General features: G+C 32.4%; 2 protein-coding genes across 2 annotated transcripts; both read left to right on the forward strand.

Annotated features, from left to right (window-relative positions):
- The first annotated feature begins 6,291 nt into the window (after positions 1 to 6,291).
- LOC124833163 (RING-H2 finger protein ATL11-like) lies at positions 6,292 to 7,860 on the forward strand. The gene has a single exon (XM_047307565.2). The coding sequence runs from the start codon at positions 6,555 to 6,557 to the stop codon at positions 7,632 to 7,634; it is 1,080 nt and encodes a 359-aa protein (XP_047163521.1). The 5' UTR covers positions 6,292 to 6,554; the 3' UTR covers positions 7,635 to 7,860.
- Positions 7,861 to 14,795: 6,935 nt separating this feature from the next.
- Positions 14,796 to 16,130, forward strand: LOC124833162 (putative clathrin assembly protein At4g40080). The gene has a single exon (XM_047307564.2). It carries the CDS (start codon positions 14,824 to 14,826, stop codon positions 15,847 to 15,849), a length of 1,026 nt encoding a protein of 341 aa, XP_047163520.2. The 5' UTR covers positions 14,796 to 14,823; the 3' UTR covers positions 15,850 to 16,130.
- The last annotated feature ends 291 nt before the right edge of the window (positions 16,131 to 16,421 follow it).

A 16,421-nucleotide genomic window follows, 5' to 3' on the forward strand; every position in this document is an offset into this window, starting at 1 on the left:
AAGTGACATCCTTCAACGAATGTCAACATTCGTTTAAGGAAAAACGGACGTCGCCATCCGTTTTACCTTAAACGGATGTTGACATCCGTTGAAGGATGTCACCTCCATTTAAAGGTTACATTTTTTTATTTTAGGGTTTTATTTGAAGGTTTATTTGAATACGCACCTGGAGGAAGCAACACACACTGCACCACGAGAGCGACACTGCACCACGAGAGCGACACTGCACCACGAGAGGAAGACTGCTTGATAATTTTTTCCACCACCACCTTCCTTTGCAACTTGTAGTATCTCACAGCGACGAAAAAAAGAGAGGAAGAAATATAATGTTAAAATGAAAGAAAATTATTTTTAGTCATGTACGAGAGACTAGAATAAGTTATTAGTGAAATAGGTTATGAATGGGTAAAATTAAAAAATAATAACCCCAAAATTAAAATTTTACTTAGGGACAAAATAGTAAATGAGAGGTGGAGGGAGAAAGGTGTGGTGGTGGAGCAACACCCTCATTTTTATTTTGTTTGTGCTTTTACTGGGCCTTGAGTTGACTTGCTAAACTAGGCCTTATGTATTATTAGTATGATGTGCGGGTATTAATCAATAGGGGTGCGAGTAGTAAAAGCCTAATCTAACTCTAAATCAAGCTTGAAATAAAATAGAAAGGTTAAGGGTAGAAGGGATATTTTAAAAGTTAAGCGGTGCAGATGGAAAATTTGGAGGTGCATAACGAAAAAGATCTGTTTTACTTTTGCAAAAGGGTGGAGCTATTGGATCCATCAGATGGTATACCTAAAAGTAGTTTTTTAAATTGAATAAGCATTTTATGCATTATTAACTCGTAAACTCGCTCAAAGAATTACATTTGCTCACCGATCTCATCTCTTTTATTTTAAATTTGCAGATTTCTGTTAGTAAAAGTCGTTGGAAGAAATATATGCAAATATATTACCAAGCGTAGTTGTGTCAATATCTAAGATGAATTCTTATAAAATATATACAAATTAATATATAAAATAGGTCGATTTCAATTATTGAAAATTCTACATCAAATACAAACAAGACCAATTTACATTATATTATATATATATATAAATCCAAACTTCAATTTATATAAATAAATTTTAATTTTGAGCTAAAGAGTTAACCACCAACCTAAAAATGTCTCTATCGAAACAAAGATAAAAAATAAGATTCAAACTATGATGAATATTTTAGTTTTATTTGGTGGCATGGTTGGAGAAGATTGAGAAGAGAAATAATTGGAAGGAGCTTACGTGGTTGAAGAAGGCACTTATGGATATTAAAAAGTTAATAGAGTTTTGAATGGTTAGAAATAAAATTAAAAGTGTTGAATCAGTTGAAGATGACGACTGAAAAAGACAGAAAAACTAGCTTCAATTGTTATTCATTTTCTTGGATTGGATAACTTGGGAAAAAAGAAGAAGAGCAGATTATGACCTCTTTCAGTGTTTCATCACCTTTTTCGTTTATAAATTTATCTCATAGCAGAACCGTCTTAAAATCATATTGTTTCAAATCTCCAACATCATTGGGTGACTCCTAAATTTTTGGAGTATCCACCTTATCAAAACATCCATTTTATAGCAATTGGATAACTTTAAAAGTTAGTGTAGTAGATAACTACTTCTAGTTACTACGCCTAACATTTTTCTTTCCATTCTTTCAAAGCTAATTTCTATCTTTCTACTACTTTTCTAGGAAAAATAAATTCTGATCCATTATATTTAATAATTATATATTATTTGGGAATTGAAATCTAAAAAATGTTTAAATATGGATTTCTTTTTCAACCTATTTAGACAAAATTATAAAGAATATCAATCTAAAAATGGATGATATTATATATATATATATATATATATATATAAAAGGGTTTGCTAATTTATATATCAAAATTTAGTTAGCAAAAATATCCTTGTATATTAAAAAAGATATACTTCAAACACAAGAGTATTTTAATAATTTTTATTTTTAATTAAAAAAAATAAAAAAAAATCATAAATTTTTCTAACACCTTTAACTTAACACTTAAAATTCATAATATATATCAGAATATTTTTGTCAACTAAATTTTAGTATGCTTTAAGAGGTTACTTAAGTTAACAAATCATATATATAAATATTAACTCAAACATATGATGATAACACATTGACTTTTTATAAAAAAAAAATTCAAATTGTTACTTTAATTGATTTAACAGGAAGTCATCCTGTATATTTTAGAAACACTTATTTTTACATCTACAATAATAATTTGTCTTTAAAAAAAAAAGAAAGAAATCTTAATAAAATAATAATATAACAAGTTACTTGTTATATTTCCTTTACATATGTTATGCATTGATTGATTGTTAAATTCAAAAACAAATTTATGTTAGATTTGAGGTGTTTATGTGTACACGTAAACTTCTAAAACTTATCTACTGTACTATAAATGCACCCTTATCAATATTTAGTTTGAGCTAACAAAGTATGTTAAATCATTTCTTATATTAGAGTTGGCAATCTATATCATATATTAAATTTTCCGAATTATTAATTACTGGACTTCTAAATTTCTTCAAGTTTGATTTCATTCTTTTCTTTGTCGACCTTTTGTTCTTTTTCTATCACTAGTTTTCTTATGACACAAGAAAATATAGGTTGATCTTGGTATGTAAATAATTAATTTGAGTATAATTTGTATATTATCTTATAGTAAAGGACTTGTAAAATTGGTCAAATATAAAAATTTTAAAAAAAATAAAAAGATTGTGAGTTTAACTTTTTCATTAAAAAATAAACAACTAACATCTAACAATAAAAAAAAACTTAATAATTTGAACAATTTTACCATCAAAACTTATGTGGATTTCGAACTCTTTATTTTTTGTCAACATTAATTTTCTTTAAACTATTAACTATTTCTGGTCATAATATGTCAAAACGAAGATCAGAAAGTTTACAACATGGCTAGAATTAATCAAATAAACATTTCCCTTAATAACATTTAAGCACTAATTGTAATGAGATGCATGTATAACTTTTTTTTAAAACTTTTAAATCCTCCTCACACAAAATCATCCGTAAATGTATTGAAATTTTCAAAATAACAAAGTCAGTTTGCCCTTCTTTCAACTTTTTTCAGACCTTTATATATATATATATATTTTTTAAGATCTCTTTCTTTCATCATTTTTTAATTTGCAGTATTTACGCTTTTCATAAGTTCAGTGTTAATTATTATATACGTCCCTCCTTACTTCTAAGTTAGAATAACCTTTTATAAATATAATGTTCTTTACATTATTTTAATGAACACTCTTACCTACTAAATAGTGGAATTCTTTTTTCTTCTACCAGCTTTTTTAACATTAATCTGTCGGTTTTAATATATGACATTGTTTTGTTTTTTGTTTTTACTTTTGTTATCAATTATATTAGTCAAAAATTAATTTTAAATTATATGAATCACACTTACAAACAGGTTAAAAATAACTAAATAGAAATGGGATAAATTTTATTAATTGATTTCTTGGAGTGGTTTGATTGTTTTTCTTTCCCAGAAATTTGTTAATTTCATTATTTTGTTCCTCAATGGGTTGAAAACCAATGGTTTAATCCTTTTCGACATCCCTATTTATGTACAAATGTCTCAATTGCGTCCTCGTTTTTTAAAGTGTATCAAAATGGTCCCTAATTTTGAAAATTGATATCAATTGAGTCCTTTTCGTTAAGTTGGCTGGACGGCGTTAAAAAAATTGATGAGTGGATGCTGAGATGACGAACGAACGCTCGTCCACCAACGAACGAACGCTCGTCCACCAGAGAACGAACGCTCGTCGACCTCTTACTGCTGGACGACCGTTCGTTCCACACTGGACGACCGTTCGTTCGGTGGTCGACGAGCGTTCGTTCGCTGATGGACGAGCGTTCGTTCGCTGGTGGACGAGCGTTCGTTCGTCATCTCAGCATCCACTCATCAATTTTTTTAATGCCGTCCAGCCAACTTAACGGAAATGACTCAATTGATATCAATTTTCAAAATTAAGGACCATTTTGATACACTTTAGAAAACGATGACCCAATTGAGACATTCGTACATAAATAGGGATGTCGAAAAAGATTAAACCAAAACCAATTAATGCTCAATCATTGGTTTTTGTTCAACAACTCCAAAAATATTTTTACCTGCCAATGTTTTATTTTTCATCATTTCCGTGATGTCTCATTGAATTTTATTTCAAATCCTAAGTCTGTTTCGATCCTAATTTTTATTTGTAGAGTTGAATTTGGTCGTTTCAATAAATAGGATTTGCCGTTCATTTTGTTTTACGTGTTTTGAATGATTATTTAATATCAACTTTCCTACAAGTTTCAAATACCACTAAACCAAACAAAACTGGACTCGTATTATATATACTTTTGCAAGAAAAAACAAATCTTAATTAGAAATGTTAGAGAATTTATAATTTTTTTATTGGGCTAACTTTATCAACTCAGAGTTGTAAATATTTGAGGCAGGTTTAGTTCAAGAAAATATACCTTTTAATTTTAATTTTTAACTAACAAGCACAAAAGTGTCAACTTTTCACTGCTTAAAGTGTTTGAAATTTGAGTGAAAATTAAAAAATCAAAATTTTTTACATTTATTTGATATTATCTTTCTTTAATTTTTTTTTAAAAATATAAAAATTTATACTTTTATTATTATTTTACTCTTGTATTATATTTTTTGTTAAATAAATGTAAAATTGTGTTATAATATCAATATTCGAAACTAAATTATAGAATTTTGTCATAATATTTGATCAAAACAACATAAAGTGAGATGCGTTAATAAATAAATATAAATATCTTGTTTTAATAAAATCGAAGAACAATAAAAAAAAACATGTTATAACAAAAATTTCTAACATGTTAAATTTCTTTTGTAGTGACTTAAGTGTTTGAGTAAAGTAAATTTAAAGTGGTCTATAGTTAGTGTGTAGAATTTGAAAGTTGGAAAGTTTAATGAAAATTATTTAATATTAGTATATTATTAGAGTTTAATGGAAAGTTTAATGAAAATGATCATATATATTTAATGTATTATTTATTTTAAAATTTTGTTTTGTTTTACATTTAACAAGCAACTGAGAAAATAAAAAGAGAAATAAATATTTAAATTACACTTAATTTCGATTATTAAATAATGTAGGAATAAAAACAGAAACAAATCTTTATATATTAATAATACTGTGTGTAGTTTCTTTTTTTTTTCATTTGGAGCTGAAACAAAAGTGATTAGATAAAATTAATGTTATTGAAGAAGATCTAAAATCATTGGCTCTCTCCCATTTGGTATTCGACAATGGATTCAAGTATTTATTCCGGCATCTTTTACTTAATTTAGATCCTTCCTTTCATTCATTTGTTTTGCATGTATCTAATTATTTATTGTGGTGTTCTAAATTCAAATGGACCTATTTTTTTTTAAATAATTTTTTAGATGTAATTAGAGTTTTAGAATTTTTAAATGTAATTATTTTTATTATAGTTTTCAGTAATTATATTATTTTTTATTATGTCCTTTTTATTTTAAAAGTCATTTATTTAAATACATTTTTTAATGAATATTAATTAAATTAAATTTTATTTATATTTTAAAAGTTTAAATTCTTTTATCTTTGTTTAAATTGCTACATTGAATTTTTTACATTTTTATTAGTTTCCACAGAACATTAATAATTAAATGTTTATTACTTTAATTTGCAATATTTATTTGTTTTTAATTTAAAGTACGTAAAAAAATTAAAAGTAGCACAAGATAAAAAGAAATTAAGAATAATTAATAAATGTATTAAAATAGAAGAAAATACACTATAAATTATGAAATAATTGAATTTGAGCTTACCAAATATACATCCATTACCTTATGATATGAATTTATAAAGACTCAGTAAATCATTATATACAGAGTATTTTGGCTCCATTCCCTGCTACATCAATTACACACAAATTTGATATTTTTGTCTCTATTACTATTATTTTAACCTATTTTTTATCTACTTATTATTTTATATTTCTTTATCCAAATGTTTTTTATTAATACTTTTTTTTCACCCCATCAGACTTGCTCTTGCTGTTCCCAAAGGTAAAATCTGAAATCATCCATGGATGTTTTGAATGGTCGGAAGGATAGGACAGGTGACGAAAGGAGGACATTCTTAAATAAAGAAAAAAAATATACGTTATCAAGAATGTTTGAAAAAATCAATTAACAATTGTTGAATAGAAATTTTAAAATAAAAGCTTTATCCTGTTCTGAAAACTTTATGTAGTCGCAAAGTCTACGTAGACTCCTAATTTTTCTTGGCCACCATAATCCAAACTCTTACGGTACCGTTTTGGGCACCTTCTTTCTGCAACGTCAACCACCAAAGCATTAATTACTCGGAGGCTCAAAACTCAACAGAAGAAAACTGATCAGAGGAGGAATCAGCGGCCATGAATGGTAGCTACTATTAATTAGGACCAAAATCTTCAAACCAAACACTCAAATTCAAACTCTCATGATCACTCTGCCACTCACCACCTTCCACCATGACCTTTTCCTTTTTTACTGTTATTTTATTCTCCTCACGCACTTTCCGCCACCGGCCACCGCGCAGCTTCCCAACGAGCACACGCCACCGCCGCCGCTGGACCGCTTATCCAAGCTGAAGTTCGACAAGTCCATGGCCATCGTTCTGGTGATTCTGGTGGCGGTGTTCTTCTTCCTCGGGTTCCTCTCCGTGTACACGCGCCGGTGCGCGGAGCGAAGTATGCGAGGGAGGTTCGACCTGTCCATCTCGATCACGCGTCGGCCACGTGGTCTTGACCGCGAAATCATCGAGACCTTCCCCACCTTCGTCTACTCCACCGTGAAGAGCCTCAAGATAGGACGCGCCACGCTGGAATGCGCCGTGTGCCTGAACGAGTTCGAGGAGGCGGAAACGCTGCGTTTGATACCCAAGTGCAGCCACGTGTTCCACCCAGAGTGCATCGACGCGTGGCTCGCCAATCACTCCACTTGTCCCGTCTGTCGTGCCAACCTTGTCCCCAAACCCGACGACCCCTCCTTTGTTTCCATCCCAATCCCGGATCCGGTTCAACCCGTTTTAAACTCCCCGGTCCAACCCGAACCCACGGTTTCTCCCAAGCCCAATGATTTCATTAATCGCAACCGTTCACCGCGGTCAAGGTCAACGGGTTTCAGCATCGCCAGCTTGATTCCGCGATCTCACTCGACGGGTCACTCGCTGGTTCAACCGGGAGAGAATTGCGAGAGGTTCACTCTGCGTTTGCCCGAGGAAGTGCGGAACCAGCTGATGACTTCTACGACGCTGAGTCGCACCAAGAGTTGCGGCTTGAGCCCGGGATTCACGCGCGAGAACAGTGGGAGGAGGGGTTACAGGACCAGAAGCGTTGGTCACAGTCTTAGTCCTCACGTGACAAGAGGCATGGGGGGCAGCAGCAGCCCTCACGGGCGGGGACACGACAGACGGTGGTTTTTTCAGAGCCCTCCGGCAAAGGACTCCATTAAGGAAGATGTCGGCGAACGTTCTTCGGATCGGCTTTTCTCGGAGACCAGAAAGGATACTGAGAATTAAATGTTTGGTTTGTTAGTTCGGTGGATGAAGGTTAAAGAAAGATTAGTAGAAGATGATATGATGATGATGATGATATCATTACTCTTTACTTTTGCCATTTACGAATTTACCAACCACCATTGGTGTTTGCTTTCCAATGGAATTGTTTCTTTTACATTACACATATATACACTGTGTGCATGTATGTAACAGTATTTGTTCATTTTTATGGTCGTGGAGTTTGGAATTTTTTGTTTTCTGGGGAAACAAATACAGATTTCTCAAACAAATACTTTCTTTTATGGATGCTTATCTTCTGCAGTTTATAATGAATTTTCCACGAATTTTGAACTTTTATTTTTAATATTTTATTTTTAATATTTTTTTTAATCAACTTAAATGTAGTTTTATCAAATAACAAATTAAGTGAATCCAAATCTTTTCATTAATTATCATTTGCTTTATTGCAGTCGTTTCTAATATGGATATCTTTTTGTGTGCATATATAACTACTTGGAATATATTAGGAAGAATTAATGTTGAATACTTTATACTCTCTTTTTTACTATAATTATTAAAGATGATAAACTTTAGTGAGTTTTGCTTATTGTTTTTAAGACTTTCAGCTCATCATTTTATTATTAACTTACCATTTCATTGTTCTCTATAGCTTAACTCATAATGATAAAGACAATTACATTTTCCGACAAAATAAAATATTTACTGTGTGGCTGGGAATAATAACTTAAATTTGTGATTAAAGAGTTGCTTTTAATTCCGAACATTTATAAAATATCACACATAGTTTTTTTTTTCTTTACCTGTTTCATATTCTTTTATGTAAAAACCGATCTTTTATATTCAAAGAAAATTAATTATCTTAAAATTATGTGTGGAAGAAAAAAACTACTTCTATAATTCATCATAAAGGTAGTTAATTATCAAAATAATATAAAATTTTCAATTGTTTCAAACCACTCTTAAATGAAAAATAACCATTGAAATAATAATTAATTTTAAATTATGTTAAATAAACGTAGAATGTTATCACAAGTTTTGATCGTTATTTTGTGATTAACAATTACAAGTACGCTTTTATTTTCTAAAGTATACCATTTTTTTTTAGAAGTGGCAAATAGAAAAAGAAAAGGTAGCTATCGGATTGAAAAACAAAAACAAAAAAAGGATAAAGTAATAAACGTGATCATTGATGCGATAAAAATTAAATATAAAAAAATAGAGTTGAAAAAATAAGTAAAAGGAAAAAGTGAGTGAATGGTAGTTTTTTCCTAATTATTTTCAGTGTCTCTTTTGATATGTGGTTGATTACTAATATAATTTTATAACTTGTAGATTTTGTAATTGCTTTATTTACAATTAATTGGAAAATATTAATAGCATTCAAAAGGTCTACTGTTGGCTTCACATGTAAGTTCCTCTTTAGTTAACAAAGTAGAAATAATTACACACACGTATCATTTATAACCCTTTGTTTTCTTTTTTGCTAATATTTAAATCGTCCTCAACTTTAATGTTTTATATTCTTGAACGCAAAGTTAATTTTAATTTTTTTTAAACTACACCTATTGCTTTATGAAATAATGTTCAAAACAACATGAAATCTTTAAATAAGTGCATATAAAGCGATGGTTTTCGTCTTTATACCAATAAATTCAGCTCAGTGTACAAAGCAATCGTTATAAGGGTATTATTATATATATAATTAATTTAACCAATAGTTTATTAAATAAATAAAAAAGTAACATGACAATTACGTTACTTAAATTTTAACAATTAAATCCCTATCTAGTGAAAATGTTTTATACTATGATTAACAGGAAGTCAGAATTGAGAATGAACCTTGCCATATACATATTATTATATTAGAAGGAAAAAATAATTATATAAAAACAGAATCTTTGAATTGATCAAGTCATCACTTTTATCATAAATTCTGACTATAACATTGTGCTATGCAATAAGTTTAAATATTGTTATATTTTATAAAATAAATATAAAAACTCAAGAAATATACTTGACTTTCCACGAGTTTTATATGTTCTAAAGGAAAATTCTTCTTGTTTATATATGTCAAGTACCTTACACAACTTATTTATACAGACCAACATTAATTTGATTTTAAAGTTTATCGCTATATATATAATCATATATAAGTTATTATAAACACAAGAATAATGTATTTTTAACAATGACTTGAAAAATGTCTCACAATATTCTCGTACTTCTCTGTTCATAACAAATTAACATAATTTTGTCCTATTCTTTCTCAAGTAAAGTTTTGTATTTGAAAAAAAAATATTACTTGTATCACTTTTGTTATTAATTTTCTCAAACAACTCAAATTGAGTTTAACTAATGATTTTATTTTCTCTCGTTAATAAAGTTGACTTTGATGTACACGAGTTGTTAAATAACAAATTAATACAAACTTTAGTAAATATTATAATTTGCTTAGCTTGAAATTTTCTTGATAATTCTCTCTAACTTAAATTTAAAGGTGTTTTTATTTTAGCAATGAAATATGTTTTATCAAGATCGAAAATATCTTGTAAATATTTCTCTTGTACACCCTCTTTGACACCTTTTGATATAAGTTTCTAGTATTCAGTATACTCCCTCCAACACTTCAAACACTATTAGCAAAGGAAAAATCTTCTAAAAAGATTCTTCAATATTTAAGTCAGTTAATAACTCTGAAGTTAAATCTCAATTAATGCAAAAAGTTAAAATAAATTATCATGTCATATTTATAATATTTTGACTTAATTAACCAAGGGTTCAAATATATGGGCCACACCTTTGTGGACCTATCACCTAAGAAAGAAAGATGCTCCCTCCATCATCACTGCCTTCTTCCAGCACCTCCTCAATTTACTTTTTTTCCAAAATTATCCTTAAATTAACTTTTTATATTTTTAATTAAAAATCCTAATTCTATACCCTCATTCCAGCACACACCACACCCCCCTCTCTCTTCTCTTTCTCTTTTCCATTTCTGTCACCCACCACCTCCCCTCCCCTCCCCTCCTTTTCTTTTCCATTTTCCTCACTCACCCTCACACCCACCACCTCCCATTTCTTCTCTTTTCCATTTCCGTCACCCACCTTCACAGATGCAGTGAATGACGCAGAAGACGACACCGCAGACGCATAGAGGGAGGAGGCTGAGGATGAGGGAGAGCAAGATGAGGGTGGTGTGGCCCTTGTGTTCGAAGAGGTTGAGTTCGGAGAGCTTGGAGTGGAGCTTCCGAAGTCGGAGGAGGCGACAAAGATGTCGTAGTCAGAGAGGAGGAGGCCAGTGGAGAATGCAGGGAGAAGGGCGGCGGAGGGCGGGTGGAAGGCGAGGAAGGCGTTAGTGGCGTTTGTGCTGACAATGGTGAGAAGCGGGAGGGCGCCATCGGGATGGCGGTGGAGCCAGGAGGAGACGTCATAGATTTTGCCATGGATTGAGATCCACCCGTCGTTGCGCAAGTTGTGTTTGCGGAGTTCGGAGGAGGAAATGTAGGTTGTGGGATGGTCCATGGTGTGAGAGCAGAGTGAATGATACTCTTGATGTTAGCTGTTCTGCTTGGATGGACTGGTTTCACGGTGACCTGCAGTTTCAAGTGGAGCATCATTTGTTTCCCCGACTACCGCGCTGCCATCTGAGGAAGATCGCGCTGTCATTGGTAACTTTGGCCTAATATTACGGTTTTGGATCACAACTGCAAAATTGCCAAAGATGAAATCAACTGTGGCATTGATGTTACATTCTCTGTAGAATTGACAGTTGGAATAAGCATAGAGAGTATCGTGATATGCATCAATGCAGCACCTATAGAAAACTGTTTGATTCGCACTTGTCATTACTGCTTGATGCTTTTGTGGACCAGTACTGTACCTTAAACCCATATCTCTAGCACCCAACAAAATATTTCCTAGTCATCCAAAGTGTGTTTATAAAATGATAAATAAATGGACGACGGATGTCAACATTCGTGGACGGAGATCGACATCTGTTGAGATCCGTTTGTCCTTTAACGGAGGTCCATGTCCGTCTACGGATGTTGATATCCGTTTAAATATTATTGAAGGGCAAAAGAGGAATTGGAAGGTACAGGAAGTAAGGTGTGGTGGTGGAGAGAGTAACACCTCCTAAGAAACTCATTGGCCCAATTACCTGTACCAGACCCAACAACAAGCTTCATTTCCGTACATCATCCAAGAGCTTTGAGTAATGGGATGTCGGTACTAGGTATACGGATTAGAGTATCTGGTTTCCAATATCCGTCATCCTATTATGTCTTAGGACTATAGCCTTTAACAGGAAGAGTCTAAAGGTCCTTAGTCCTACCCTTACAAAAGGTTAGTTGCATGTGGTTACAGATCATTTGAATATGTATTGGATATTTGTTTAAAAAATTTGGACTAACATGATGTTTTGAGAAGTCTATTGCTATCACGTTGTAGAATTTGAAAATTGTAATCAAACTTTAAAGCCAAAGTAGTGGAGGTTTGGAATGGAGATTAGGTCATTCCTTAATTGTTATGGTTAAATTGTCTAGATTACATATTGAAACAGAACACTATGCCTGACGAAGTGGTTTCGATTAAAAAAACTGTTAGGAGATTTATTCACAGAATGTTGGGTTTTATCACTGGCTTAGTATGGAAGTTGTGTTCCTCTGACATGATCATTGGTGCTTTGGAAACTTATGCTGGACATGTTGCCTTTGATTGTTAACTTTCAAGGAAATTCATTTATGTTCTGTGTGTTTTTATGTCTTTAGCATACAAACTTTTCATTATTTCTTCTTTGATTGCTCAGTTACTCTTGTTTTGGGATTGGTTCCAAATGTAAAACAAATTAATCAATAACTACCAATAAATATTAACGATGAAGAATTACTGATAAATTTAATTTGTTAATAATTACTGTCGTATTTTTATTTATCTTCAATTTTTGTTGATAATAATTTCATTGATAGATTTTTGGTAATTTACTTTATTGATAAATTTTTTATTATTGATGGATTTTGTTTTGTTAATAAATTTAATTCCTTTCATAGTTATAAAGAAATAATATTTTTAAAGATGTAATGAAAAATAATCAGTTTTGTAATTATCAAAAGTTTTCAATATCCACATCCATCCTCGTACAACTCTTCACATTTTTGTATGTTTTTGAAAATCATCTCCCTTAGGATATGTGAAAGGTTTTGTGGATAGTGTTCTTCAATGATATTATGATTTTTTTTAGGGGAAGTAGATGAAAATATATGTGAGATCTTATCTTGGGATTAAGACTGAGTTTCATTATTAATCCCTTAATTGGTAAAGGAGACAGAGGAAAATAATAATTTAGCAAAGAAATAAAAGAAAAAAAATTGGGGGAATTCGTTGTATTATTCGACATTTATTTTTTATATATCTTTTATAGTTTACAAAATCAATTAGATTATTAAAACATGTTTTGAAAATATTTTGTTTTTATTTCTCACATGTGTTTATTTTACAAACAATCAAATATTAAATTTTATTTCTTACATAATTTTTTTTATAAAGCCATGTATTATTTAATTTTATCTTACATATTTCCATTTTATAAGTGTTGGAAGAAAGTTGGTTGTGGTGGTTGTTGATGATTTAAATTGTTTGATGCTTAATTTGTTGGGAGCCTAATTGTCACGCCGTATGTATGTATAACATGTGAAGTGCGTTCTTTAGGCAAGGAGGGTAAGGAAATTACGTACACGACTACGCCTTCTTTTTCACATTATTCCATTTATATAACTTCTCACACTTCACATTAATTAATCACAAGTAAGCACATTAAATGCAAATCTAATTACTAATCGCGAGAGATTTTAATTTCAGTAATAAAGTGTGTTTCATAGGACCTTATACATTAGTTTTGTCAAATGTTAAAAATTATTTTTCATATTTAGATTTTTGCATCATATTGTTTAACTAATGTACTAAGCATAACATTTATTTTTCCATCATATTTTTTAAAGCTCTTTCTTGTAAAATAATTTATAGATTATAGAATTCCGAAGACTAGATGTAGAGACGGTAAAATAGGCTTGAGTTGGGTAGTAGTTTTTAATTCATCGGTCCTTTTTAACGCCTTAATTTGATAGGCTAAAGCTTAACCTACACGTAAAAGTGTTTTTATTACACAATTAGAAAGATAAAATGAGAAGTGGATGCAGAAGAAAGGTACGAGGGTGTAAAAAGAAATCCTATGGCCAGCCCAATCCAGAAGCACGCTAACGACTCTATACACTATTCCAAAATATCTTATGTAAGGCAATTGCTTCCAACACCCCTTAAATGTGTTCCTGCAGCTACCATGGATGTGAAGTTTCAAGAGTAGGTTTATAGCTTATTTAATTTAACCCTGATTTTTTGCTGAACTTGTTCTTGGCTATGCGATAGTTCTTCTGCTGCAACCCACGGTGCTCCCTCATCTTCACTTAGACAAGCATTTGGAGCTTTATAGAGCAATGTTTGGACTACATAAGTAAGTCTTTGTTTTCAAGAAATAGGTTGTTCTAAAAGCCATTGGAATGGAAATGTTTATTACTAGAAGAAAGTTTCTGAACAACCAACTCAAAGAGGAAATTGTAAGGAAATAACAAGATAATAATTGAATGAATAAAAGTCAAAAGAAAGCAAAGAATAATATATCTGAGCCAGCAATGTGAGTAATTTTGTTAAATGATGAAATTAAAAAATAAATGAACAAAAATCTCTGCATACTTATAATCATGAACAGGGGATAATAAAGTTGAAAAAAATCGATGGCAGGTTCCTTAACCGCGTTATATCAAGAGAAGGAAAGGAAGAAATAATGAAATTAGAGATGTCATGTACACATCCCTCGTTGCCCAACAACATCATATTTAATTACAAAAAAGACAACACATCACTGTCTTTTTCAATCAATAAATAAAATTTAATTATTGAACCGTATGCAATGCGACTGAAAGTGGCTCTGACTATTTCAAATTCAATTAGAGTAATGATAAGATAATATATATTTACATTCATTCAATACATATTATAAAAATAAATATAAAAAACTTATGTATGTGAAAATATTATTTCTCTTTCAGCTAATGCACACCCAAAACACTAACATACCCCTTCATATATATATATATATGATTCTATTTCTCTATATTTCGTAACATTCATAATCCAAATGACGCAGCAAAAGCGGTTCAAAAATTTGACCCAAAACCTCAAAGACAAAGCCTCCGTCATCGCCGCGGTCCTATCCCCGAAGCGCCACGCCTCCTCCGTCCGGGTTCACGTTCTCCGCGCCACCACGCACGCCCTCACGGCTCCTCCCTCCGAAGAAACCATCGCCGCCGTACTCACGGTGGGGCAGGGCTCCAACCGCAACCCGCGCGCCTGCATCGACGCGCTCATGGACCGCCTGCACAACACGCGCAGCGCCACGGTGGCGCTCAAGTGCCTCTTCACGCTACACAACGTCGTGGTGAAGGGACCCTTCACGTTGAAGGACCAACTCTCGTGTTACCCTTCCTACGGCGGCCACAACTTTCTTAACCTCTCGAACTTTCGCGACGAGTCGGACGTGGAATCGGTGGAGCTGAGTTCGTGGGTGCGGTGGTACGCCGGCGTGCTGGAACAGAGCCTCACGGTTTCCAGAGTCTTGGGGTATTACCTCAACGCCTCTCGCGAATCCCAAGAAAGCAAAAAGATTATCCTTTCGAACGCGTCGGATGCGGATTTGTTGTACAAGGTGGAGGCGCTGGTGGGTTTCGTCGAACAAATAAGCCACGTGCCTGATTCGCTGCACCTGCAGAGGAACGAGTTGGTGTACGAGGTGGTACGGCTGGTGGGCGAGGATTATAGGAGCGTGCAGGTTGAGATTTTGTTGCGCGTGGAAGAACTTGGGGAGAGAATGGATGATCTTGATGTGGGTGAGTTGAACGAGTTGGTGGGATATTTAGGGAGATTGGAGGAGACTCAGGAGAAGTTGGTTCTTTTGTTCGTGAATAGGAAAAGGAACAATGGATTCTGGGATTTGGTTCAAAAGACTAAGGTCAAGGGAATGGCCAAAAAGAGGGAGATTGAAGGGAAGTGGCTCACGGTGGTCGTTAACACCGGCGCCGCCGAATTGGCTCGCTCATCCAACCCGTTTCTTGACCCGGGGCAACTCAGTCCGGTCCCACGAATAGATTTTGCAACGGTAAGGTGACATATGGCAACGGTTACTTTCAGTCAGTAATTCGTTATTTTTTGTTGTTGCTTTTTTTCCCTTTTATTTTGTGGGAATTCGCGCAGTGTGCTCCTCCCATTTGGAAGTGTGGTGCTATACTTTTTCCATGTTTTTTTTATTACTTTTCTTTTTCTTATTTTCTTTGATATTTGAGAAAGATTAAAGTGAAAAAGCACTTAGAATAATCATGTATATCCATGTAAAAAGAGATTTCTGTGGAAAAAGAAATAAGAGATTTTTGTGAACTTTTGATTTTTCTACCCTTTTGTGTTGCTCTGCTAAGTTATTTTATTAAAACAATACTAGGAATGTGATAATTAAAAAATGTATGTAGTAGCATATAAAAATGGCAATTAGCACAATTTATATTGTTTTCTTTTATGATTACTTTTTCAACTCCGAATTTAAGTTTGTGTTGAGTAACTTTATAAATGATATTTAATGCTATGAAGATGGGATTTCAGTTCATATTGAAATCTAACCTAACATGACATCCATAATATATGTATGTAAGTTTCGTCTCATTAAATGAAGCATAAAAGGCAGTGTAG

Source organism: Vigna umbellata, chromosome 2 (assembly GCF_029865625.1).
Source record: "Vigna umbellata cultivar VRB3 chromosome 2, Vumbellata_1.0, whole genome shotgun sequence".
NCBI lineage: Eukaryota > Viridiplantae > Streptophyta > Magnoliopsida > Fabales > Fabaceae > Vigna > Vigna umbellata.

Bases quoted from the DNA above. Each gene is read 5' to 3' on its own strand.
- LOC124833163 (XM_047307565.2), top strand. From the start codon at position 6,555: ATGATCACTCTGCCACTCACCACCTTCCACCATGACCTTTTCCTTTTT.
- LOC124833162 (XM_047307564.2), top strand. From the start codon at position 14,824: ATGACGCAGCAAAAGCGGTTCAAAAATTTGACCCAAAACCTCAAAGAC.